The sequence below is a fragment of the Caloenas nicobarica genome, chromosome 1 (assembly GCF_036013445.1).
Source record: "Caloenas nicobarica isolate bCalNic1 chromosome 1, bCalNic1.hap1, whole genome shotgun sequence".
NCBI lineage: Eukaryota > Metazoa > Chordata > Aves > Columbiformes > Columbidae > Caloenas > Caloenas nicobarica.
Genome location: NC_088245.1, coordinates 75,685,634 through 75,711,668, shown reverse-complemented (window position 1 = coordinate 75,711,668; position 26,035 = coordinate 75,685,634). Strand labels below are relative to the sequence as shown.

The 26,035-nt window shown below is 44.2% G+C and overlaps 1 protein-coding gene across 4 annotated transcripts in view; it reads left to right on the top strand.

Annotated features, from left to right (window-relative positions):
• Positions 1-1,779: 1,779 nt before the first annotated feature.
• PRR5 (proline rich 5) overlaps positions 1,780-26,035 on the top strand; it is a 71,524-nt gene continuing 47,268 nt past the window's right edge. For 2 of the 4 annotated variants that reach the window (XM_065638212.1, XM_065638190.1), the window contains exon 1: positions 17,872-18,485. In XM_065638212.1, coding sequence (XP_065494284.1) covers positions 18,355-18,485 — 131 coding nt within the window. In that variant the 5' untranslated portion in view covers positions 17,872-18,354. Of the gene's footprint in view, positions 1,862-17,871; positions 18,486-26,035 lie in introns of those variants that run through there. The other 2 variants (XM_065638207.1, XM_065638199.1) reach the window with 2 other exon arrangements.

Sequence of the window (26,035 nt, the reverse complement as noted above, 5' to 3'; positions counted from 1 at the left end):
AGCAGGGTCTCCAAGCAAAACACTATTTTTATACCCATAAACATGTAATCTTTTGAGAACCAAATAGTTATTATTACACTTTCTGTGCGTAGTATCCGTCTAAAATCAGTTGGATTTCTCATATGCTTTAAATTAGAAGATTAAGAATCTTGAATTTGCCTTTTGGGGTGCGGGGGGGCAAAGCCAAATTAATGACAAGGCCTGTTATTTTAGATATGTACTTTGATGGTGTCCACTTCCAGCTGAGATCATAGCTTTTGGAAGACCTTGTTCTCCTGGCCAATCGAGCAGACACTCCTAATATAAACCCAGCTATATCAAGAAATCTCTGCTCTGATACAGCTCCCTTTGCTTAGAGCAGTTTTTCATATGCTAGTACAACATCTAGCTGTGCCCACAGGAGTTTTAACTGGTACAGCGTGCTCATATCTTGGGGTTGGTTTTTTTTTTTGCTATACATCCCTCACTTGAGGTTTGTTTATGTGTCATCTCCTGGATGCATGTATGTCGCTGAAAAGGTTGCTTTCCCTACCTTGCCCACAGGTATTCAGAGTATCAGCTTGTGGCTCTGCAGCCTCCAAGCTGCGAATAGTTTCTTCCATTCCGCAGGCTGTCTGCTGAGCTGCTGGTGCGTGTGCTCCTTAACGCATTGCAGTGAAAATGCACCGACTTCACGCAACTCCGCTTAAATATTTAAACTAACACCTCTTATTTTGAGTAAAATAAGTGGTAACAGAATGAAGCTCACACCCATAGAGCAGACAAAAGGTGGGAGTATAAGGGGATTACTTAATTCTCTCAGACGCGGGAAGGATTAACCTTAACATAGATATTTTTTTAAACACATGCAGTTATTTGCATCCTTGTGAAGAGGGTACGAAATGCCACAAAACAAATGCAAGAGCAGTTTATACCCAGGATAAACTGAGTCAAACAGAAGGTCTGTGTATTCCTAGTTCTATTTAGCAGTGTGTTAGAGCTGGTACTAACAACTGTGCAGAATGCAAGGCATGAAGAACCGTACTCAGAATGTGGATGCAGATGTGTGAGAATACAGCTGTGTGTCTATTTGTGTGTATATATTTGTTTTTCCTAATAGTGTTTTACATTTATTGACCAGTGATTAAAAAAATAATATTTAAAATGTGAAGTTGCTTGTATTGTAAGTCACAGAATGATAAATTCTGTGCTGCACCAAGATATCCACTCTGGGATTGTTCATTACGTTAACAGTCATCTCAGAGAGTCACTTCAAGACTAGGTCAGGACAGGTGGTGGTATTATGACCACCATTTGAAACCCTACAGAAGGAATTTCTACTATTTCTAAATTATGCATGTAAGACTTCTCTAGGCCTTACAGGTCTTATAAGACAGCTGCTCTCCAACAGTGATCACCAGAGATCATATTTGAATCCTTTTTCTGTAATGTCTTTAGCACTGGAGCACAGGATACTTGCACTGATTGTGCTTATGGAAACTCACCTTTTGTAGTGCAGGTGTAGCTCTTAGTGTTGGTGTCGATGAGTTGCTCCCCCTAAAGAAAACAAAACAAAAAAGGGAAAAGTGCAGCAAGAAATGTTTATTTCTAGCAGTGATGAGATGGAACAGCACTTGTTTCACTTCTGCGTGTGTCATGTATGGGCTTGTTAGTGCGCTCTTGAGAAACAATTCCTAGATCGGCAATATGTGCAATACTCCTTTTTGTGCATCTTTTGTTGCAGAGCTGCCTTTTTTGCAAGGGGCTGGCTTTTTTCAACCAAATTGTATCGCCTGTCGAGGATTTTCATGTGACTCTTGAAAACCTGCTGCAGAGTCTTCCCTATTTGCTATTCAGTCCTGTTTTCCTCTCCCTTTAGCAGGTAAGCACATGTTTCTGCAACACTATTTGCAACTGGAAGTGTTACCAATTTCAGACACCTGGAGAGTTCATTCCCTTGGATTGATGAGGGTTAACACCCCTCTTCCAAGATTTCCCACTGATCCCCCTCTATTTTCTGCCACAGAAAAATATCTGAATAACAATGCAGTACTGTGGGATTTTTAACATCAGCTCATGTCAGTCTATGTCCCTCTAGTGCAGCTTAAAAAATGGTATGCATGGACTTTCAGCTGTGAATCTATTTACAGCTGAATCAGGGTTGTGAGCAAGCAGCATAGAAAATTGCTTGAATTTCTGCTCTCTGAGAGGAGCCTCTACATAACTTTGTCCTTGGAGAATAAAAAGAAAAAAGCCCTGAAGTAGAGAGCCAGAATAGGTGATGCAAAAGCTTGGACGTTGCCCATCACAGGGACCTCAAGCTGAATGAGAGGGTTCAGATACTGTTCACCAAGATCCTAGTCAGACAAGTGTGGCAGGAACAGATTAAGCTGCCCTGGCTGGCTGTGCACTGTAGCATATAAAGAATTCTCAAGTGACCTATATATGATTGATGCATACGTGGGTGGGGCAAGAAGCGGCACCAAACAGCTGAGTGGTAGTAATATCTTGCACAGCTGCAGAGATTTCTGGAGAGGTGCTTGGCACAACCCTCTGGAGTTCCTTAATATTCATTGCTAGAATTGGATCCATGTTCGAGATTCAAGGCTTTTTAGGAAGGAGGAAATTTTACAGATTTCTCGAAATTACTTTCAGTAAACGCCAGTCATTAATGGAGAGTGTGTATGAGGGGTGCATGTGCATTTATGTGAAAGAAAAGTAAATGTGCTTATCTGTCTTTGATGTTGTTCTGTTTTTCTTTTAACGTTATCATTGCATGTAATAGCTCTTATTTTTTTGAAGCAGCTTGGAGATTTTATCAGAAAACAATGGCCGGTTTATTCCTCCAGAATAATTTTTTTTTTTTCTGGTCGTATTGAGAGACTTATTTTCTCTTAAAGGTTTATTTACTTTATCACTAAGCCACAGAATCTAACCTCTGCCATGGTTTGAACATTTTTTCCTGTGTTTTTTAAGCAGAGGTCTTGTCTAAAGGGTTCACTCTTGAAAACTACTGCTTGCTTCCCAACTTGTATCAAGTGACAGATGATGGGAACGCCTATTCCATGCTACTTCATTGCAGTGGTAGCTGGATTTTGCTACGTTGGTTGCTTGGTCTTGTCTCAGGCTGCGGGGGTAAATGGTCCCCTATAATCTGCAGCTCCCACCAGGGCCTTGCACCATAATCCAGTGCAAGGCTGTGACCTACAGCAGAATTTGGCTTTGTCTTTAAACTGGGCACAGATGTTAAAAAATGAGAGAAACTGTTTTCACTTGCGTTGCACTTTTTTCCCCGAAGGATTTCCAGGGTGCTGTTACCCTCTTACCTCTCTGGATTTCCTGAGAAGTAAGTTAGCAGCACCAGTAGCGGAGAGAGGGTGTTGCACAAAGGGAGCTTGATAGTCCCAGGTCATGAAGAGTATGGGTATGGACATCGCTCTTCTTGTTGTAAGTGATTCCTCTGGAGATGTTGAGGGAGGAATCTGGGTATAACTGAGTCAGCAAATCCCTGCTACCTCCACCCACTTTATTTCAAGCATACCAAGAAAATTTCTGCTCCTGAATTTCACCACCTTCTCTAAAACAAATACCCATGTCTGCTGTTAACAAAGTTAGCAGTCTACCAACTAATCTGTTAGCAAACAGGAGTTCTGTCAGCAGTAGTAACTCCAAATACAGCTGCTGGGAGGATTCAGCCATTGCCAGCAGAACTGAAAGCTGCTCTGATGCTTCACCAAAATATTTTGAAAAGTTCACTGTGAACGGTCCATCTTGATTTTGTTTGTTGCTAAACTTTTTACTCTTGGTATTGTAAATAAGTACCCGGCAGACTAAACAGAGAGACATGTGCATGCCTTCTGTTCCTAGCAGAGCATTTGCGAACTGTCCCACTGTAAACTGTTTAGGGATGACCATGTAATCTGTAACCTCACTGTGACGGACAGACAGAGCAGAGTTCCCACCACGCGACGGGGCATTATTAGACATTATGCCTTGAGCAACGTGCTGCCGCCCTGACAGAGTGTTTTCTGATTGGAAATACCAACGCCTTATGAAAAACCACTGCCTGCCTGCTGCAAGCCCAGCATTTTGTAACCACTTGGGTTTTTTTCATTGTAAAAGCCGTAACTGTCTGGCAATATAATAGACTTTTAAGTGGTGCTTAGGGTTTTATTGTGTTCAAATCTTATATTCCAACAGCATGCATATTTTCACAGTTGCATTTATTATTTGCTCTTCCTTGTGGTACAATATAATTTAAAGGTCTTAGGAGTCTGGTCCTACTCTAACAGGGACCATAGAAAACACATATTGAAGGTTTCAGGCCCTCAGTAGTTTGCATCTGCAGACCATGGCCTTTATAAATGGTTTTATATAGGTTTTACTTTCTGGGTGTGTTCCATATTATTCCATGTAAATGTCACAGGGTTCAAATCCAGCACATACAGAAGCCTTAGCACAGTAGGGGCCTAATCACAGACAGCAAAGTAACGTTTGCTGTGCTCACAAGGAGACAGAAGTCAGTAGGAGAGTGCGGAGGTAATAAAGGAGGTTAGCAATGTTTACTGTGTCACAGCTGATAAGCACTCAGTCTTTTGGTAGTTAGTATTATGACAAGTCCATGGAAACGTTGTAGCTCTTTGCTCTCTTTTTTTCTCCTTCTCTAGTATAAAGATGAGAACCTGGCAGTATTTTTATTTATTGTTTAATTCTCCCTGTCCAGTGCTGGAGTGGATGTTACTCTCAGCTCATCTCTTCCCTAAAATTTCAGCTGATTCCCTAGCCAGAAGGTGCTCTTAACCAGCAAATCCCCTTTGTCCTTCTGTGGAGACCATCCCATGAAGTCTGCGAACTTTGTCCTTTTCTCTCAATCCTGCAATGCCTTTGGTCAGCAGCAGACTCTCCTAGAAATACTCCTAATTTAATATCTCCCTGCTTGAAATACCAACTGATCTTATAAACCAAAGATAGCTCCCAAAGGTCTCTTCATCTAGGGTCAGAGCATGTACTTGAGGAAATGAAGCATTAATTAGTTGGATGCCAGATTATTTACACTTGTATTATGATCAATCAGGCAGTAAGAGACTGGAGATGACATTCATCTTATCTAATTTGAGGTATTTACAGCTTGGCATACCATATCTGTATCTGAACTACTCACATGACATTCTCTTTATGGTTGGTGGAGAGAACAGGCATGTCCCCAGCATGACTTCCCTGACCAGGTTTAAATATCCTTCATAGGATGCGATGAATGCACCCTGGATGTGCCCGGTTTTCTCCAGCCACTACAGAATGGGGTTTGGATTTTCCTGTACACCTCTACTTGTGAGATGTACATAATCCCACTCCCCATGTCCATTACCCGAATGAGCTTAAAAAATGGAAGGCCAACCTAGAAAGACTAAACTTTTTCACAAGAGTGTCTTAATGGCACATTCTAGTTCTGACCTCCCAGGTCACTACGCTGCTGTCACTGTGGTCATGAGAGTCTTGTCTCTCTTCACGGCTCTCATGGATAATTTAATCAAAAAGAAAGAATTATTTCAAATGTTATTCCCAGTTTTTTTCCTGTTACTTATTTACCATCTTAGTAAAATACAGACAGTAGCAAAGTGTAAATAAAAGCATAAATATTCTATCTAGATCTGCCTGTGTAACTGTATGTAAAATAACTGTATAACAGCTGAACTGTTAGATTTATTGCATTTAATTTTGCTATAAGTAAAGGAAGGTTAAAATAGTATCTTTCATTCCTCTTTTTTCCCCAGCTCCACACAAATGCAACCCAAACAACTTTCATGGAGCTGAGCAAAGGAGGACAGGTCACCTCCCTGAGGTCTGAATAATCTTCCAAAAGTTAAATAATGAGGATTACCAAAATAAGGCCTTAAAAAGTCATATGCCTGGCACAAAAAATTATGATGCGGGCTTGAAAATGGACTATTTTTTTAGTTATTATTTCTTTAGAACTTGTGTTCTGTATTTGAACTGAAACTGGGACCTGGCTGTAAGGGTCCTGGTCATATTTTCATTAAACCTCCTAACTAGGACTTAACAAAGTATCTAATAATTTTGGATGCCTTTTGTTTGCCTTTCGTTTTGGTTACAAAAGTTTAGTCTCTCTCATAGGGAAAGACAATTACACAGTATAAAGGATTCAGCCTTTAAAAATTAAGGCTTCTATACTTTTTTTTTTTTAACAGTACTGGGTACCAACAGTAGAGTTGGAAAGCCTTTTGCCTTTAAAAAAAATGCTTCAAAACATTTGAACCAGGAAGATTTTCTGCTGAAAGCATTAGGTAGGAAGCAATATACTGCAGTAAACAAACACTGAAACTCTCTATTTTGTTCCAGCAGAATAAGTTTAGATGCATTTGTTTCATATGTCATGCTAAATTCTTTTACTAAACAAACCAAGGAAACCCAAATGGAGTCAATGAACCAAAAACTTGGATTCAAAAAGCCATTTATCTTCATGCCGATCTCAGTCAAATGTTCAATTCTGCATACTCTCCTTGCTTAGTGTTCAAATCTGGATCCAAAGCTTTCTGTTGGAGCCAATCTCTAAAACAGATGACTAATAAAACTAGCATAATGACACACACATCTATACACGCACATACCTCCTTTTTAACATGTGCAGTATTAGCCGAGGGCCCGGATTGTTTTATATTTATCTATGTATAAAGTGATTCAACTCTCCCTTCCCTGTCCTCCTCCCAGTCTGGCCAAATCTTCATGCTGGCTCCTACTGCTGCATAGCCAAATATTGCAGAAAGGAAGATGGCACTTTTTTAAGCAAAAAGGTAAAATATTTGTTTTATTCATTTTCCCTGTATTCATCAATCAAATTAAAGAGACATCTTAAAAATTGATGCAAGCAAATGGCATCCAAAGTGCCCTTGTGCATTTTGTAATTGCACCCAGCTGTGATTACAGTCTCACAGAATGTATTTTTGCATTTTCTTTTCTTTCGGTACACTTCACTGGTGATTCACTCCCTAGAAGGGATTCACCCCTTGTACGAGAGAGAGAATTCACTGGTTTCATGACCTTTTATTTCTGCAGTAGAATTGGGTGAACTCACTTGGAATAAATGCGAACCAAGCCAAAACGTTACACAGGATGAAATTAATTCAAAATCTGACCTTTCTGAGCCTTAAGGGGGAAAAAAAAAAAAAAAAGATTGCTTCCCTCTATCTTCAGCCCTACAATATTTGCAAACACTAAAATATCACAGCAGGGACTAAAGCTTTATGTAGGTGTTTCCTGGTGAAAAGCAGATGAACGGCAAAACTAGAAGACTTGCAGAGCTACTGCTGCTTTTCGGGTCCATGCCAGGAGCGTGGTGTGGGCCCCTGCAGCTGCCTGGAAATGCCCAGATGCCCTGGCTGATTTGAAGCTTCAGTATGTCTTGCCACACCAACCCACCTCACCACCACTGCTTGTGATGGCTGTGGCTCAAAAGAGTGGGAACAATCATGTCCTGGGCTGCATGGAAAGAAGCGTGACCAGCAGGTTGAGGGAGGTGATTTTCCCCCTCTACTCCACTCTTGTGAGACCCCACTTGGAGTACTGCATCCAGCTCTGGGGTCCCCAGTGTAAGAATGACATGGACCTGTTGGAACGGGTCCAGAGGAGGCCACCGAGATGATCAGAGGGATGGAACAGCTCTCCTATGAGGACAGGCTGAGAGAGTTGGGGTTGTTCAGCTTGGAAGAGGTATCCTGAGAGACCTTCTATAAGCCCGCCACTACCTAAAGGAGACCTACAAGAAAGCTGGAGCTGGATTTTTTACGAGGGCATGTAGTGATAGGACAAGGGGTAATGGCTTTAAACTGAGAGAGTGTAGATTTAGATTAGATATAAGGAATACATTTTTTATTATGAAGGTGGTGAGGCATTGGAACGGGTTGCCCAGAGAAGCTGTGGATGCTTCGTCCCTGGAGGTGTTCAAGGCCAGATTGGATGGGTCTCTGAGCACCCTGGTCAAGTAGAAGATGTCGCTGCCCATGGCAGGCGGATTGGAGCTTCCAATGCAAACCATTCAATGATTCTATGAACAAGACAAGAGGCGCTTAAAAATGTAATACTGGTTTGCTCCCCATTCAATGCTGGGCTTTGGAGAACAGAGCAAAAGTGTGAAGCAAGGAGGTTTTATTTATTTGCTAGGGACACGAGAGTGTCCAACAGGAAGTATCTCCTACCAAGGAGGGGCGCTGGCTTCAGATTTTTGTTCTCCTCTAAACAGGGGGTGACATGCTGCTGATCCTGAGAGCTGCCTGAGGGAACAGGAGACCAGGGATGCGTCTTGCCTGTTGCATTTGCCCTGCAGCCGCTGCCTCTTTCATGCCACCTGGAAAACCAAGAGACTGCCATCTCTTATGAAAGAGAAAACATATGGTGGAGCAGCGTTTGATTTACAAATGTTTATGGGTATTAAGCTGTTTCAGTCACGGGGCCACTGGCCTGTTCATAAGGTGGTGGGGTCTCAGTGGGCTGCCCTGGCTGCCATTTTGTGTCGCCTCCCTGAGGCCGGGGCACAGCGGTGACCGGCACTCCCTGCCCTGTCCCAGCTGCCGTTGTGGGGGCGAGTGGTGGGAGCCAGGCAGTGCCCAGGGGGGGCAATCAATCGATGGATTGCCACTGGTGAACAGTAACAAAACTGCTTCCTTGGCAGCACCTCCTCAGGTCGGTTGGTGGTAATGTGCATCCTGCCCAAAGGGCGCCATAACAAGTCGTGAGGGGCTCTGTCAAAGAGTTAAAATCTGGTGAAAAGCAACATGCTGTGTACAACTCCCTGGAAGGAGTTTGTAGCATGGAGGGTGTTGGTCTGTTCTCCCAAGTAGCAAGTGATAGGACGAGAGGAAATGGGCTCAGGTTGCACCAGAGAAGTTTCAGATTGGATATTAGGAAAAAATTCTTCATGGAAAGTGTTGTCAGGCACTGGAACAGGCTGCCCAGGGAAGTGGTGGAGTCACCATCCCAGGAGGTGTTTAAAAGGTGTTTAGATGAGGTTCTTAAGGACATGGTTTAGTGCTAGAATTAGGTTAGGTTATGGTTGGACTCAATGATCCTGAGGGTCTCTTCCAACTAAAATGATTCTATGAATGTATGATTCTATGTCTGGGAGCATGCCTTCACAGATGTTATAGTGTCTTTTAATTTTTTTTTGTTGGTTGGTTGGTTGGTTGGTTGGTTTTTTTGGTGTGTTTTATATGGCTTTTTTCAAGGCTTCCTCCCCATGTGGATGGGGGTGCTCAGCACTGTCACTGCTGAGGGGGACACACAGGCCTGGCCTGGCTGCCCTCCCTGGTGTCCCCATCACCTCAGGTCTGCGGCCATTCAGGTGTCATCAGACTGAAACCTGGCATGTGGCTCAGAAGGGCTTGAAATTAAAAAAAAAAAAATTTTAAAAAAAGGCTGACACAAATGTGTTTGTAATTTTTTAAGAGTCAGAGTAAGCAAAGGCTGCAGTTTCTCCTTGAGGCTGAGCTTTGTCCATCCTCCCGTGATACTCCCCTCAGTGATGATCACCATGTCTCACCATAAAAATGTCAAGTTGGTGAAGTTTGGTACCAACGTGTTTATAAAGACCAAAGTGTCTTAAAAGGACTGGAGACAGAGATTTGAGCATGGGACTGACAACATTCCAGGCTTCCCAACTCATGAGAGGTTTTCGGTTTATTTGTTTCCAATGACATTCCCAAAATGAAGTATACTCTGCAGGAACCAATTCAAGCAAGTGCTGTCTGCAAGCCTGGGACTACCTAGCCTAAGGCTTTCTGTATGAAGGAGCCGTGCATCCTAGAAACATGGCCCAGGGCATTCGGTACCAGGATAACTGGTCCAGCAGAGCATCTGAGAGCCTTGCTCGAGAGAAGTCCTTCAGCCTTGCTCCTTCAGAGCGGGGGAGCTCATTCTGCACAGGCTTTCAAATTGCTGGTCCTAGAGCAGCAAGCCTGAAAGGCCGTGGATGGCTCACAGCTCCAGATGCCATGAAGCCTAAAACCTTTGTGGTCCCAGCAGTTTTCTGAGAAAAGGTTAAAAAAAAGAGGAATTCTAGTCTTCCATATGTTTAGAGATCTTGAATTATTTTGCAATGAAAAGTTAATATAGCCTCAGTTTGAAGAAGAGTTTATTTGAAGTGACTAAAGGAAGCCTGGTGAACAAGAAGAAAGATGGAGCAGCAGGACTCATCAGGAGAGACAGGAAAGATACCACAAACCTGCTGAGGAAGCACAAACCTTCTGAATGACACCTCTGTTCTTCCACTGCATCCCTCAGTAGCTTGAGGAGGCTGGTGTTTGTGCTGACTTTAGAGAGGGAGGAGTACTGTGACTATTTATCTTGTTGTTCCTACCTTTTGGGAAGAAAAAATGTTTTCTGTAAGGAAATCTAATAGAATTTGCCTTAGCTCCTCGATAACGAGGCATTCCTTCCAGGTGGTGACAAACAGTGATGTCATATTGATGTCTGATTGAAGACTGAGGCTAGCTAATGAGCTGGAATGAGAGTGAAAAGAGTTTTACCAAACCTTGCCATGGAGTCTAAAATATTCCAGCCCTCTGCCCTTTGAGATAAGTTATTTTCCAGAGCACCCTGAGAAAACACTGATGTGTTACATACTGGGAGGTCATAGCGCTGGACCTGCTGACTTGGTGAAATGAAGATTTAAAGGTACAAGTGTAAAATAATTTGTGTGATAAAGGCCTTTTTTACCCTTGCTGTTTCCACCGCTCAGTATCTTAGTCTGCAGGGACTCTCTCAGCATATGTATATGAAAAGATGGCAAAAGTTCCCCATTTTTAAGTTTCTGATGAAAGCTCCACCATACTGAATGCTACAGCGTCAATCTACACAGCTAGATGTTGCAGTTTTGGATTATCATTAAATTCTCTCTGGTGATTTACCCATTTGGAAAAATATTCTTGTGAAGTCAAGGGATTGTATTGAAGGCCAGGCTTTTGTGACTTTTACAAGACTACAAGATTTGTTCCAGAGGGCTATTAGTACCATTTGAGTAACAGCATCATACCACCAGAGTCAAAGATCGCCCACATTTGCAGAGCTATCTCTTGCATTGCTTAGTACTGAAGTGACCTCCCTGACTTCTGCACAGGAGGTGGCAGTAATCTCAAGGCATGGTTCATGTTTCCAGCCATGCTCACATTCTTAGAGAGAATATCACACAAGCGATATCCTGGCTTTGAGAGTAAAGCCAGAATATCACTCCTAACTAGCAGTTGGCCTCCAGTGCCGTTTATTAGAAACTCAGCTAGTTACCAAAGTGGGTTCTTTATCTTGGTGACCTTCCAAGGCAATCAAAGCCTTCTTGGAAGACCTTGAATCAGAAATGTTTGGATATAAGAAAAATAGCACTGCACAGCACACAATTCTGATCTCCCAGGGTTCACAGATTTGGAAGGCGTTGTACCATATATAACTGTAGAAGACAGCACTGAGATACTGTAGCTGCTGCATCAAGGTCATGGTGTTCTGGGATCCAATTAAAATTATGCAAGATGGGCAATTTAGGAAAGAATTCGCATAGAGCTCAGGAAGGAAAAAAAATCATATGCATTATGAGTTCAGTTATTTTGTAAGATTAATTTTCCACTATCTCATGATATTGTAATAAGAGCACAAAGTGTTTTAAACATTTGATTTGCTTATTGATCAGAACTCTGGAGACCTTACTTTCTAAATCACAGTTACAGGTTTGACTTCCATGTAACAGCAAAGCTGTGGGCTTGCCTTGGGGTATACGCTGGGTGCAGTGGGTTGTGAATTCGGTGAGTGGGCAACACTGAAAGCTGGAATGGGCACGTCTGATGCTTGGAAACCCACCTCCTGCCCTGGAGGTGATGTGAATAGAAAATGGTGGTAATGCTGCAGGTCCTGTAATCCAGAGCATTGATCCTCACCTCCTCCACCATAACCATCATACTCATTCAGATCACTGCACTGTCTTTAATTCCCTGAACCTATGAAGAGATAATGAGGAATGATACTGCGAGCTAGGGGAACTGCCGTTTGATGGAAAGCCTGACGTTTTGGATGGGGTTGTAACAGGCCTGTTTCTATAGAATTTTCTCCTAATTCCTATCTCCTGAAGGACAAGGATAAAAGAGTTAGCTATCTATCTACTGTATTTTAAGAACTGCTTATATTGTTATACTCCATAAACAAAAAACTGCTAGCGAAGGGGATGGGATTTCATGGATGCTTTGAGCAAAGGTTTCCTTACAGGTATTGCTAGATTCTTGACCTGTGTTAGGTTAGGCTTGTGATTGGGAACTTACTCTGAGCTCAGGGCCCTGTTTTGCTAGGTGAAGTACAAACACCAAGTGAAAAGGTAAAGAAGAGCTAGAGAAGAGCTCACAGTCCAAAGAGGCGAGGTGAAGACTTGATTCCCTTACAGCCAGCTGAAGAGTGGTTCGCAAACACTGTGTTAGTACTAGCATTTTGGTCTCTTTTTTTCTTTTTCCTTTCTGTTTCCTTTATATTTAAAAACTTTGCCTGAGGAAGAATTGACTGACCAAGAAAGACTAAAAAGGAAGAGGGAGTGTAAGAGCAAAGGGTGGTAGAGAAGCAGGAGGAGGTCAAGGTGGGGAGGCTGAGAAACTCAGTCAGTGAACACACAAGAAATGTCGTCCAGCAGAAAACTGTGAAAAGAAACTAGACGTGGATGGTTGCTGCAGTGCAGATGGCCCTTTGCTTAGATGCTGCTTGCTCTCTCTCTGCCGAGAAAGTCTCCTAGGCACATTCGCACTGCTCGGCCTCACGCCGAGCAAAGCTGCAAAGGGAAGGTCCAGGAAATGGGCGCTGATCCTCCACAGGTTGCAGCGATGAGGGGTGTCCATGTTTGGTGCAAGCCAGCGTGTCTCCGAAGCAGGCAGTGGAACTGCAGCAGCCGTGCCTGCCTGCGGGTCTGCTCTGGAGCTTTGCAGGATGGACTGTGCTTGCAGGTATTGCTGCAGAAATGGCGAGCGGGGGGAGAGTATCCCTTTCTAGCAGAAGTCAAAGGACTCTTCTTCCTGCTTGCTTGAGCATTTCTACTTTTCCACAATGTAAAAGACAAAAGAAACCCCACATGTGAGTTGTACATGCAGCTGAAGGAACAGAAAGCCTGGTTCTGTCTAAAGGGAGGCAACTGTGGTCATGCGGGTGCCATTGGCCACAGGATGCAGAACTGCAGGAGCACGCAGGAGGTGTTTCAGAGGTTGGGGAGATGGCCCAGTAAGTCCAGACCCTCTCCTGTAAGTTGGTGCTTGGCTGTGGTGAGGGCAGAAATAAAGGAAAAGGCTAGCAAAACCAAGGCTGTCCTGTGACCAGCCTCAATAAATGACAGGCAGAAACTGTCCTTGAGAGCACCTTTATCTCCAGAGGTTGCAGAGAGTCAGTGGGATGGAGGGGGAAGGGCATAAATAGTGCCTGCTTGGTTTCATATTTTCTTTATTCTCTTTATTCTTTGTTTTCTGACGATAAAGGAGCTTTATGTGGATATTGTAGTAAAAGAATTGATGAGTCATAAGGTTTGCAACTTCATTTCCCCCTTCACTCTTTTTATTTTTTTCCTGATAGTTGCACATCTCCTCCTTGCCTTCCACCTTGCCCCTCCTCTGCTGGCACAGCAGGACGTGCTGTGCCTTTAAGAAATGTGGTTTTTCAGAAGACTAATTCCTGAGCTTTGGCATGTGTTGAGGCATGCCCTAAGTTTTGTGGTGTGGTTTACGAAGAAAAACTAAAGCGCATTTGTCTAGGGCCGTTTTTTAACTCCTTTCTGCCACAGATTGCACTTCACCTCTTTGTTCTTCACTTGCAGAGTGTACACCATTCAGTATTTCCATAGGGATTTCTGCCCTCTTCCCCAAAAGAGGAGGGGAGATAAAGCAAAGTAGAAGGTTTGGGGTTTTTTTTCCAATTAAAATTTATGTTTCTTGAGGTTTGGTGGTTTGTTTTTTGTTTTTGTTTTTTTTTTACATGACACAGCTCTGGTGAGTAATGCTGAGACAGCAAATTCTCTTGCTGATTATATCCTCCCACTGGCACCAATATCACTGCAGTGTTACACTGTCATTGCAGTACCAGAATGATGTAGCCGAAGACATGTTGACCTGTAGCAGTCACAGCATTGGCAGTTTTATTATGAATTTCATATATTGTGCATTTCTTCATGTTCCCATTTGTCAGCGTTACTTTTTGCTTCCTTGCCCTCTCATCGCAGTCAAAAAGAAACTTGTAGGAAGACAATACAGTTGTACTGTAAAAATTAACATGGCATTACGTAAATAAAATGTAGGGGTGTTGGTTGGTTGGTTTTGTTGTTTGGTTTTTGGGGTTTTTTTTTTAGCAAATCTCATTCTTTTGAAATCAAGTGTATGCTTGGGGAGGTCTGCCTGGACATTTTTTTAACATTTTCTAGGGGCAGCAATGTGATCTTTAAACCGCAGCTCCCAGTGAGAGCATTGCAGTTGTTAAGGGCACACCAGGAGGTAACTACAGTTACCTTTAGTGATTATTTTAAAAGCCGTGTTTGCTATGAGGTCCTGGATCTGTATGCTAACGTTGTCTTGTAACAACGGCATAAAACATCTTGGGCTGTCGGGCTGTATTCATGTACCTGTAGGTTGTTTTAGGCCTCAAGATAGCAAGCAAGTCCAGGTGAGCAGAATTCCCTGAGGTCTCTGGCACCGTGGCAGCTCCGGGACTTGCCACGCAGTCACCCGCAGGATGTGGGCCCCACAGATGAAAGAGCAGTTTCTAGTAGAGACAGGCCTGATTTTATGAGGAGAGATGTTGGAGGGGAAGGGGAGGGAGCAGGAGCTGGGGCTGGATGTGCCTTCCGCACTGAGGTGGTTGTGTGGCTTTGATTAAATCACTTAACCTTTGAGCTGCAGCTTTCTTGCGAGTGAAATAGTGGTATTAGCACTGCGTGCGGCATGCTGGGATTAAATGAATTATCCTAACAGTCCTTTGCAGTCTCGGCTCTGTAAATGTGCTGAGTGCGGTTGTTCTATTTGAGAAGCTTGTAGTGCTCGTTATTGAGCCTAAAGGGGGGGGCCCTGCCACTCCCCCATCCTCCCTTCCTTCCCAATTAGTCTGGTCAGTGCTCTTACCCCTCTCCATGACCAATAGCGAGCAATCTCTGCTGCTTAGCCTCTTGATCTTGAAGCAGTGCTGTATTGCGGCAACTCTCTTCACAAGTGGCTACACAGGAACAGCCACGCTGCAAGCCTTGACGAGGAGCTCTGTCTTCTGCATCACCCTCTGGCCCCCCGGGCCCAAGAGATCCCTGGCTACCCAGTCCCCGCAGCATCCCCTCGGCAGCATGCTGGAATGGGAGGTAGAGGTCCTAGGATCTCTTGACATCTCTGCCACCTGCTCACGGGGTGACCTGGGCAAGTCACGTCACCTTTTTCTTCTTCACTCTTCACGCTGAAGTGCGGATGATATCTTTTACCTTCGTAGCCAAGAGCTGCTGAGGGCTGAATTAATGAATGCCGTGAAGTCAAGGGTGTCTGTGGATGCACAGCACAATGTAAATGAGGAGTATTACTTGGTAATTATGGGTGGAGGTAACTCTTGTTGAAAAGGATTAATTTCATCATAAATCAACATTTGATCAGGTGGAATCATAGGAAGAAGTGTAGAGAAAGCCTGCCCTCTGTTACCACCAGCCGAAATTTTTCAGGAGACTGGAACGCTGCTTCTCCCATGTGCTTTGTGCATGTGTCAACTCTGAATCTAGTGCTGGTTACTGAGATTGATGAGGTGGCATAAAAATAGTCTGACATCTATAGGTGTAATATTTCAACAAACAGAGGGAAAGAGGTCTATTTTTTTCCCTTCTCTGAGGATTTGGAGTTTATGAGGAAGCCAAGGGCTGCTTTTTGCAGGATTGTCTGGCATATTCAAGGTTGACACAGCAGCTCCTTGGGTTCCGTCAATTTAGGAAGTTGAGGATTTTAAGAAAAAAAGCAGATGAAATGTTATTATGTAGTTGCTGAGATACTGGCATCATCTAGGTATGGTTTATAAAGTCATCGGTGCTGCCGAAGGATCAAAGAGTTAAAAATTCCAAAGGTTTAATCCAGTATAATATTTTGCAGAGCTTATCAAATTCACAGCAAGTGAGATGCAGAAAAGCAACTGAGGTAGGTGGAAAATGGAATTAGATGGAATTATATTGCCACAGGTTTATCCAACTAGTTGTTTCACTTAACAGGGTAGATGCACGTTTATCTGAGCCCTCAGCAGAAGCGCAGACCAAGTTGTGGTCCCCTGCTTTCCCGAGCTGTATTATCCACGGAAATGGAGTGCCCTTCATCCGATCCGAACAAAGCAGTGTTTTGCTGTATCTATTTTTGGTCACTGATTTGTATGCTGTAGAAGCCATCTCATTCCTTAGAATACAGCCATATATTGTTGTGTTTGTTTTCCTTTTGCGGCTGTGTACATAGTGGATTGTTGTTCGTTTGTTTGAAGGATTTAAACATCTGGAAGAGACCGGGGATAGCGATGCCTTTGTACGTAGGTTAAGTGTGGAGCTGCAGGTCCCTTCCAAAGTGAAATGTTACGTGCCATCTACCGTGATGCTCATTTGTATACTTGCGGGTTTTGATGTGGGAAGGACAATCAATATAATGCTAATCCAAGCAGCTGGATGAAACTACTGCTGCTAAAACTAGCACAAAGTAAAAATGGATTTATTTTCCTAGGTAGTTCGGCACCTGCTGCCCACAGAGGTGATACCAAATATAAATTTTGGAGGTAAATATTTATATGCAATAAGCTTAGCTGAGTTTGGGTGAATAGTGAGAGGAATCAGTTTTCAGTAAGCGATGCACAAAGGGCAGATCTCGCTGTGAGAAATTCTGTTCTCCTGGAATATAAGCTTTGTCATATTATTTGGACACAAACACATTCCAGCCTGAGTCTAGACAATAGGTTATCACAGCCGAAAAGACTAAGTAGAAAGTGGGGGGAGGGGGAAAGAGAGGATAAGTTTTTCTATATAGCAGCACCCTTCCAGGGAGTGGAAGGTGACTCTGCAAGGTGCCCTCATGGCTGTTACCAGGCTATTTGCAGACCAATGCTGGAGCAACAGGAGAGCAGTTCCTACGCTCCAGCTCAGTCTATTGCAAGCAATTTCTTTTCTGAGAAAGCTAATCGCTCTTTTGTTACATTACTTCCCAGCAGATGAGCCAGGCACTCCTGAATTTAAAACAGAACCACAAGTGAGTGACAGCGAGCTGAGCATGGGCTGGAGTCTTGTAGCAGCATATCCTTCAGCTCCAGTACTGCAGTCAGAGGGAGATTTTTCCTTTGAAGATAAGACACCTGGGGCTTTTGTACGAACTAAGTATGCCCCGATTTGTGCAGCTGTTATCACGATTAAAAAAAAAAAAAAGGCAGAGCAAGACAAAGCATCAGGCTCTTCTATGCACTACCAAAAATTCCTCAAAACGCTAAAACCTAAACCAGCGCTTTTTGTTCTGCAGCTGTGTTGCTTGTGAATACTTTCTGTCTTGTGGCTTATGTGACACTTTCAGCCAAAGCAGCCTCCCAGGCGAGCCATAAGGCTGTGCTGTGAGCGTGCGGATGGGAGAGAGGGAGTGCGGGAGTGTGCGTATGTATATGTATATGTATGAGCCAGGGAGCGAGAGCGCGTGTGTGCAGTGTCGTAACGTGGCAGGGCACAGGCAGTTACGAAACTTTCCAATAAAGTCTCAGTGCGTCAGTATTGGTTGCTTGGGGTTTGTTTGTTTTGTTTGGGTTTTTTTTTTGTTGTGTGGTTTTGGGTTTTTTTGTGTGGTTGTTTTTTGGGGTTTTTTTTGTCCGTTGCCCTCCAGTTTAATTTCCATTTGCGAGTGCAGAGACAGAAGGGGAGAGGTGGAGAAATTCTAGCAGACCCCCCAAAGCCGCCAGAGGAGCCGAGCAGTTCCCACGACAGGTGGAGCACGCCGCGGCGGCGCCGAGCGAGAGTCCCGGTTCGCGGTGCCCGGGGACAGGGGGAGGGGAAGCCCTCGCTCCCTGGGCAGCTGCTGGTTGCAAGGGGCCCCTTCAAAGTGCTGCAGCAGCAGCCAGAAGTTCAGAGTTTTATTTTTTGAAAGGACTGGAGAGATTATTAACCACAGTTGATGACGTCAGAGTTGATCTGATTAAAGGTTTGTTTTCTTGCTGGCAGAGGTGTGCTCCGTAGAGACTGGTTCTCTCTTCTTTTTTTTTTTTTTTAAGTTTCTTTTTTGAACAGCAAACGGAGGGAACTGCTCGCATTGCTGCCGCTGCCGCTGCTCCAGCTGCGTGTGTGTGTGTGTAAACAGGATGGTGTATCTGTAGCTGCCACGCGCAAACACACATTTGACCATGAGGACTCTTCGCAGGTTGAAGTTCATGAGTTCGCCCAGCCTCAGTGATCTGGGCAAGAGAGAGCAGGCAGCCTTGGATGAGCGGGGGACCCAGCAGCGACGGGCCTGCTCCAACGCTACCTGGAACAGGTAAGGTCTCGCACGACGTGCCGACTCCCCGGCAAGCCTCTCCGTGCTCCCGCGGCCGCGATTTACGTGCGGGTAGCCGCTCCGTTGGCTTGCAGGCTGGGCTGCCTTGCTCCCAGCTCGGCAAGGTTACAGGACGCCGGGCTTCTGCGTTTGTGCGTTGCGCGTACCAGAGTTTGCGTTCAAGTAAAAGATGGGAGCGGCTTTTTCCCTTTGCTGTTAACCTTTCTCTGAGGGCTGATAGCAAAGAGCCTTTTCTGCGGATGGCTCAGCCTGCTCTGCGTTGTGACGGACAAGGACTTATTTCAAAGGGTCCAGCTACAAATATGTCTTTGTGTCTATCTAGATACTCTCATTTGTGGTTGATTTGGTTTATTTTAGTTTAAAAAGAAATATATGCACAGCTACTAAAATACGTTATTTTTATCTGCATAACTATATATATTGCTGGTTGTTGATACAAAGTCTACTCAGTTTACTCACATTAATACAGATATCTCTGTGTGTGTGTACATACGCATACGAGCACATGCACTTTGGACAGGGAAAAATAAGCCCTGTCTGTTTTCTTTATTGTGTTTATACATCTGAATTTTATTACTGTTTGACAAAAAAAAACATGGAAACATTTTGTTGAGAATGTGTCACTTAGCACAGAATTTCAGAAGGCATCTTAATGACCGCCTTGGTGATACTCTTAGAGATGAGTCTAAGTTGTGAGGAATTGTATTCTTATGTCTTTTTTGAAAATGAAATGTCATCTTCTGGGTCACAGCTTGGAAAACGTCATTCGTAATGTTTTACAGTTGTATGGTGGTACAGCTGTAGGAAGAAAAATACCAGTGAACTATAGACACCTTTGTTAAAGGTATTTGAATTCTGAGAAAAAAAAAAATCACATCTTTTCTCCTGCTTACCGCTCAATTTCTGGTTTCCTGCCTGCATTATGAATTATTTGTTTAATGCCAACAGCAGACCAAGCACTGAAACAGTATGGATCACAAAAGAGACCGAATTTCTGCTCAATTTGTATGACCTGGTGTTGCCCACAAGGTCTGGATGGTGGCGGTAATCGAAGGCTAGATTGGGCCACCTGGGCTCATGCCACTTGGGGTTTCACTTGGCCAGTAGCCCTGTGGGAAGCAGAAGGGAGTAGGATACTCCTTGGTGTGAATCAAGGTGGTAGAATACGGTCCCCAAAGTCTTTTTTGTGATGGTGTGCTGATGGCTTTTGTTGGCAGGGTTTAGTGTTTCCAGGTCTGGCTTACGAGCTGTGGAAGTGGATGTGAATGGAGAGCAGGTCAGGCATCGGGCTTGCTGGGAGAGGGAGAGCTCCAGGCTTAGGGGCTGCTGATACTCAAACCAGAGAGGTTTTTCGTAAGTGAGCTGGGGAAGAGTTTGTTATTTTTAATTCGGACAGGACAGGTATAGCTCTGGCCAGGAGTGACTGCTGATCAACGAGCCATCGCCTGTTCCTGGAATAGATGTCCGCGACTCATCCTGTTGCCGCTTTGCACAAACTCAGGCCTAACCCTCCTTTCCTGCTGCGGGCTGTCTTTTCCCTGTGCAGGGATCACCACACTGTCCCGTCGCATTTGGAGGCACATGGCTCCAAAACGCCTTGGGAGAGCTGGCCGGGCTGCTGCCGTGCGGTGACAGGCGGCTGCGACCTGCGGTGGCAAGTCAAGTGGGCAAAAAGCTGCCTAAAGCTATGGCAAGTAATGCAGATTGTGAGCCAGCTGCACTGCAGCGGCAAAGGGAAGGTCCTTTATTTCTTATTTAATAGCACAAGGGTTTCTCCTGAGTGGAAGAGAGAGTAAGGGTAATTCTTCTTTCAGGCACAAAAAGACGTGTATCCTCTCTGGAGCTTATCCTCAGGAAAGCCAGGGCTTAAATGATGTTGGATTAGTTGTATTAAGAAGTTATCCACTGTAGCTTCTGCCTATCACCAGTGTGCGCACATCCTGGCATATGTAACAGGGTCTGGTCTAGAGGGAGCTGGCGTTCATCTGTAACGTCGATCTGGCAAACTGGGCGTCTAAACTTGGACTCACCAGAGATCTCAGGTGAGTTTTGAAAATGTCACATTGTGGAATGTTTTTTACTTTTCCACTGCAAAATTAAAACACCCCAACAGAGGACTATAATACCATACTTTGGTTTATGGGGCTATTTGTTCTTCCAGACGAAAGGATTGCCTGTTCTGTTTCGTTCTGTGCAATATCAAGCATAAGAGCTTGCTGATCAAGGAAGTTGAGATGCACCAGCAGAGCTCTCCCTCTCACCCAGCCTGGCTGTTCTATATTTAAATGTCTGCTGGTTTCTTGCCTAATGTTAGCAGCTGTGCCTGGGTGTGGCATGTGTGTATCTGCTTTTGAACCAAGCTCATCAAAACTGATGTGGGGAGAGGTAAAGCCAAACCCCACAGCAGGCCCTGCCCCACACGAGACTGCCGATCCCACGCCGAAAGTCAGCCCTTAGAGGTGGAGCGAGGATGCTGCCTCAGTCCTGCGGGGATCGTCCTGAAACAGTGCCGAGCCGGAGTTTTGCCAGTGGGGTCTTCTGCAAGGTAGCAGCCTTGCCACCACGAGCTTTTTTTGAGGAGGATGCGTGGCTCCCCTTCTGCAATAAGCCTGTGTGTGGCTACAGTCTGGCTGCCCAGCGACATCCCCTCCGCCACCTTGGCTCTGTTCAGACCCATCTCAGCCCTCAGACTTTATACTAGAGGATGCCTGCTGCTTTTCGACACCGTGGGAGGGCAGACTGCAGGAGCTTTATTGCAGGCTTCAGCGTGCAAGGGGCACAGAGCACTCAGTGCTAGCGAGGAGGTTCTCTTCCTCCCTGTTAACTTTCCTTCACCTCCAAAATAAGTGCTGTAAAACTTCCCCACACTGTTAGATCAAAGGGAGATCGGTGCCGAGCTGCTGTCTGCTACTATGCAAATTAGGCTTTATATCACAGCTTTTTTGAGCTTGCTTTCCCATGAACCCCAAAAGATCTGTACACCAACACACCGGCAGTGCACGTTAACTAGCAACCAACAGCAACATAGTGGAACAATACAGTTTCATTACAGCTCACAGAATTTGCATTGGATTAAAATAGCTTAGATTTTTTCACTAACATTGTCTTCAGTTCCTTTTCTCCCCCCGCTTTTCTGCTTCAGGCAAAAAGTGAAGGCTGAATGCTGACTAAAGCAATTGGACTGAAAAACCCAGGGGTTTTAATCTTGAGCTTGCAAGCCGGGGGGGGGGGGCCCTCTCAGGGCGAATGAAATCCATCGCGAGGTTTTCATTCTGATTGAGCTAGCACAGACTGCCTAATCAGGAGCTGATACTAAGTTGTGCTGTGAGAAAGCCTCTAGTCAAAGGCACTTAGATCCTTTTTGGTGCAAGAAAATGGGGAAAAAAATCACAGAAATGTGAAGGAGAGATAGCAAAGAGAAGGCAGAGAAGACACAGATGACATGCCTGTGATATTACTGAGATCAGGAGTAAATCCAAGGAGACCTATGGAATTAGAATGAACTTTATGGTTTGGGCTAATTTTTACAGGGTTGTAATAAGCACAGTAACTTGCTGTAATTTTTATAGTAATGAGAACCATATTTCATCTTCTAATTAAAAATGAATGTTTTTTTAAGATCACAAAGAGGCTTTTCTAGTGGAGAAAATATTCCAGAGCAGCATATTTATCGGCTACTTCTACTCAGAAATTTTCTTTCTTCCAATATTTAGTGTTTATTTAGAAATATTTTGGAATATTTCTGCCTGTCTGAGGATCACCTGCTTTTTCCTGACCCTTTATTTGGAGCCCTCTTTGAAGCATTTGGCTGGGTGTGTGCATGGGGGGCAGACAGAGCAGAGCTACGGGGTGCAGAGGAGGGACGGGGGGGGTGAAGGGGACTTCCGAGCTGGTCAAGCCACCACTGCACCATGGAGAATGTGCTAGACTTCACTACAGTAATAGAAAGTTGTGGTGGTGGAGAATTTCTGCTCCCCAGAGCCCTCCAGACATATTTATGCTTGCTTGAATGCAGCTATGTTTGGAAGCCAAAATCTCCTTGGTCCTACACTCTGTACAGGTTATTAACTCTTGGTAACACTTCAGGGAAGTCCCTTTACCTGTTTGTCTCAACTTCTTCATACGTAAGAGTGGTGTTTATAGTTGCTGAAGTTCATGAGCTAATGCACCTCAAACTCTTTGAAGATCGAGTTTTGCAGACCAGGTTATTTTCTGTTGCATGACCCGGTGCGTAATTCCAGCCTATCCCTCTTTGCAGATTGCTTCACCTTGGGTAGAAATTTCAAAAACATAAGTGAGCTAGCAGCTGCAGGCTTATTTCGAAAGGGTCAAGGCCTCGTGGAAAGCCTGTGGAGTTGCAGCTGGACTGAAGCTGTGCTGAAAATGAGCTCTTCCCAATTGGATTAAGCTAATTTAGAAAAATCAGGTTTTATTCTGGAGCAATGGTGTCTTCAAGGAGGTTTTAGTGCAAGTATATCAGGTTAATTATTGCTAATTAGCTATTCCTGTAACTGTCCAGAGGAAATAAGCCCTAAGTCAATTAGTCCCTTTTGAAAATGAAAATGTTGCCTTTAACTACCCAGTACTTGCAGGGTGCGATTATTCACGCAGCGTTGGTTTTGCTCATAGACTTCACTTGGAGCTCTGGAGAGAATTTGCGAACACTAAGGAAAAAACGATATTTTCACCCATGCTGTTTGCATACGAAGGTAGTGACTGTTTTAGAGAACTAAAATTACTTATGTGCTGTGCGTGCATGAAAACATGGGCTGCTCCACCTGCTTTGCCAGGAAACACCAAGCCGAGAGAGCCATGGCCATGGTCAAAGCAAACAGGTCAAGATTCAGAGACTTGTCAGCCCAATTTTGCAGTTGCTCCTCAACTCCGTGGACAGACTGTTTGTGACCTGGCAAAAACCAGTATTTTAATGACAATAATTTTTTCTTATTGGCTTCTTAAGAACATCAGTGAGAGAACAGGGGTGGTACTTCAGTGCCGGGGGGAGCCGGCTTCCCACCCACCAAAAGGAGTGGTGTCTGGGTGGACATATAGCGATTCAGGGGGAATGTATGTTTTGGTGGTATCGAGCTACTTAGGCAGTGGTTTCTATTATGCAAAAATCAGAAAAATAAACCCCACCCTCCCGTGTCTTGGCACTCTGCTGTTAGGCTGCTTGCGAGTGCTGGCAGCGAGCATCCAGCTTTGTGCTGTGGGGATTTACACCTTCCAGATACCTTTGTGCTGAAGCAAACGGTGGGGAATTCCTGCCATTCCCCATGGTTCTGGCAGCTGAATACTGAGTCCTGAAGCTGCTGCCTCCTCTGGAGGATCAGGCAAATCTAGAAGGAGTAGCAGGGTGAAATTTCTTAGGCTGCTGTGTTGACTTTTGTTGCTGTGAATGCTGCTTTGGTTGTAGGTAGCTCTCTTTTGGCAATCAATGTCAGTCACTGGCAACTGTGGGGTAGATAAGAACAATACATTGCTTGAGCTATCTGGCATTTTGTCTTAATTCTAAAGGCAAACTCTTACCAAAAAAAAAAAAAAGGTCACTGCAGTTTTCTGGTCTTGATTTCCCCTCCTACAGCCAGCCTGCCCTAGCCGTGCTTCTCTCCTCCCTGCCCATCCACTGACCTGTGAGAAGCCTCCTCCCCAGCTTCTTTCTGCCCCACTGCTGGTCTCTCAAAATGTCTTCTTTTAGCCATAGTCTTCAGAGCAGGTGTGGTGCACAGCATCTGTTTTTACAGAAAGATGCCTGCACAGTGTATCTTAGTGCTTGGATTTGGCTCAAATAATGCTGCCACAGCAATTTACCCCGATTCATACCAATTGAGGAGCTGGCTAATGAATTGGTGTTGCGCTTTCAATCCGTAATGCCATAATCCCTTAACTCAGCGACTTGCGTTTTCTCGCACTGCAAGGGTGGCTGTAGCTTGTTTCGAAGGTACACTGCTCAGGTGCACAGAGCTTCCAGGTCTGTTCCAGCAGAAGATACTGGTGGAGGAGTGTTAGAAATTGGTCATTTCCTTAAGCAGGAGATAGTGCAGTACTAGAGGAACAGGAGGATACATCTGCACATCTGGTTGGTACAGTACAGCAAACCAGAAGCACTTATAACCCTAGATGAACAGTGTCAGTTCTGGTCTTGATTGGAGACTGAAACCTTATCAGTACCGAGCATAGGCAATTAATGAACTGACCATTTTTTTTGGCCTCTTTTTTTGCCTCCTCTGCGATTCTGTGTTCTTGTACACACATTAACACGTGCAGTAACTACAGGGAAGTTGTTCAGAATAATATCAGTGCATGAGTGCACTCATTATTAACTTCCCTGTTGTAAAAGAGTTACAGAAGGGAGTTTACAAGGCATTTTCAGTTCAGGTTGACTATTAAAATATAAGTTTAATTACATGCATTATTGACTTAAGCCTCAGTGGAGACTGGTCACAGGCACAAGTAAAGGTGATTCACCCACCTCGAGCATCTTGCAGGACTTCTGTGTGTAAGCAGCAGCTCAGATTTTCTTCACACCAAAAGTTTGTACCATTCTGACTAAACCCTTTTAAACAATCACTCATTATAGAAACCGTAGCATTACTTTGATATAAGCAAGGGTTGGGTTTGATTTTTTTATTAACTTAAGGTAACTAAGAAGATTTAAGCTAGCTTTTTTATTATCCTGACACCAACTTACGCTACTGATAGCATCCCAGTTATTCCAACCCCTCTTTGTTGTCTCTTGAGCAAGCGTGAAGGGCCAGGTTACGGTGGCATTCCCACATTACCTGCAGCCTGGGACTGCGTATCTGCACCCGGTGTGCAAGTGCTGCCGTCTCTGATGGGAAGGAAAGGCAGGTGGTCAATGTAGCAGCGCCAAGGCTTGTTTTCCAGACAAGGCAGTTGTCTCTCACTACAAGGGAGATCCCAGGCACATTGAAAGATCAGTACTAGGATGTTTTATATAGGTGCAGTTCTACTACACAGGCACTAACTTAAATGCTCACAACCTATCCCCTTTAGTTCTTGTTAAAAACCTTGCTCTCTCTTATTTCTTTGAGGAATAATAATGGACCTGTTAAGCTGGAAAGGGAACACCTCCCCCTCATTTAGAAAGGAGTGCCAGAGAGAAGGAGAGAGCATGTTGGCTTTTAGGAGAGATATTTAGTCATTCTTCTCTGCAGAAGGCTGGCAAGGAACACTGCAAAGTTCATTTCCGAATCAGACGAGCGTGTAAAGACTGCTTGTTTTATTCACTACATTAATCGTACTTCACATATTACTCATAATATTAAAATACCCACGTCACTTCACTGTATACCAGAGACATTTAGCTGCCAATTTTCAAATAATTGTAAATTGAGTGTGTCTGTTTGAGCCAGCCAAAATAAGCTGGGTTAGATCATGAGTGTATGTCTGTGCACATGGGTGTAGGGGAAAGAGGGACCACCATGGCTGGGGGAATGCTTAACACCTTGGAAATGTCATCAAAGGAGCAAAATAGAAGAGGATAATGGTTCCTATTTTTATCTGCC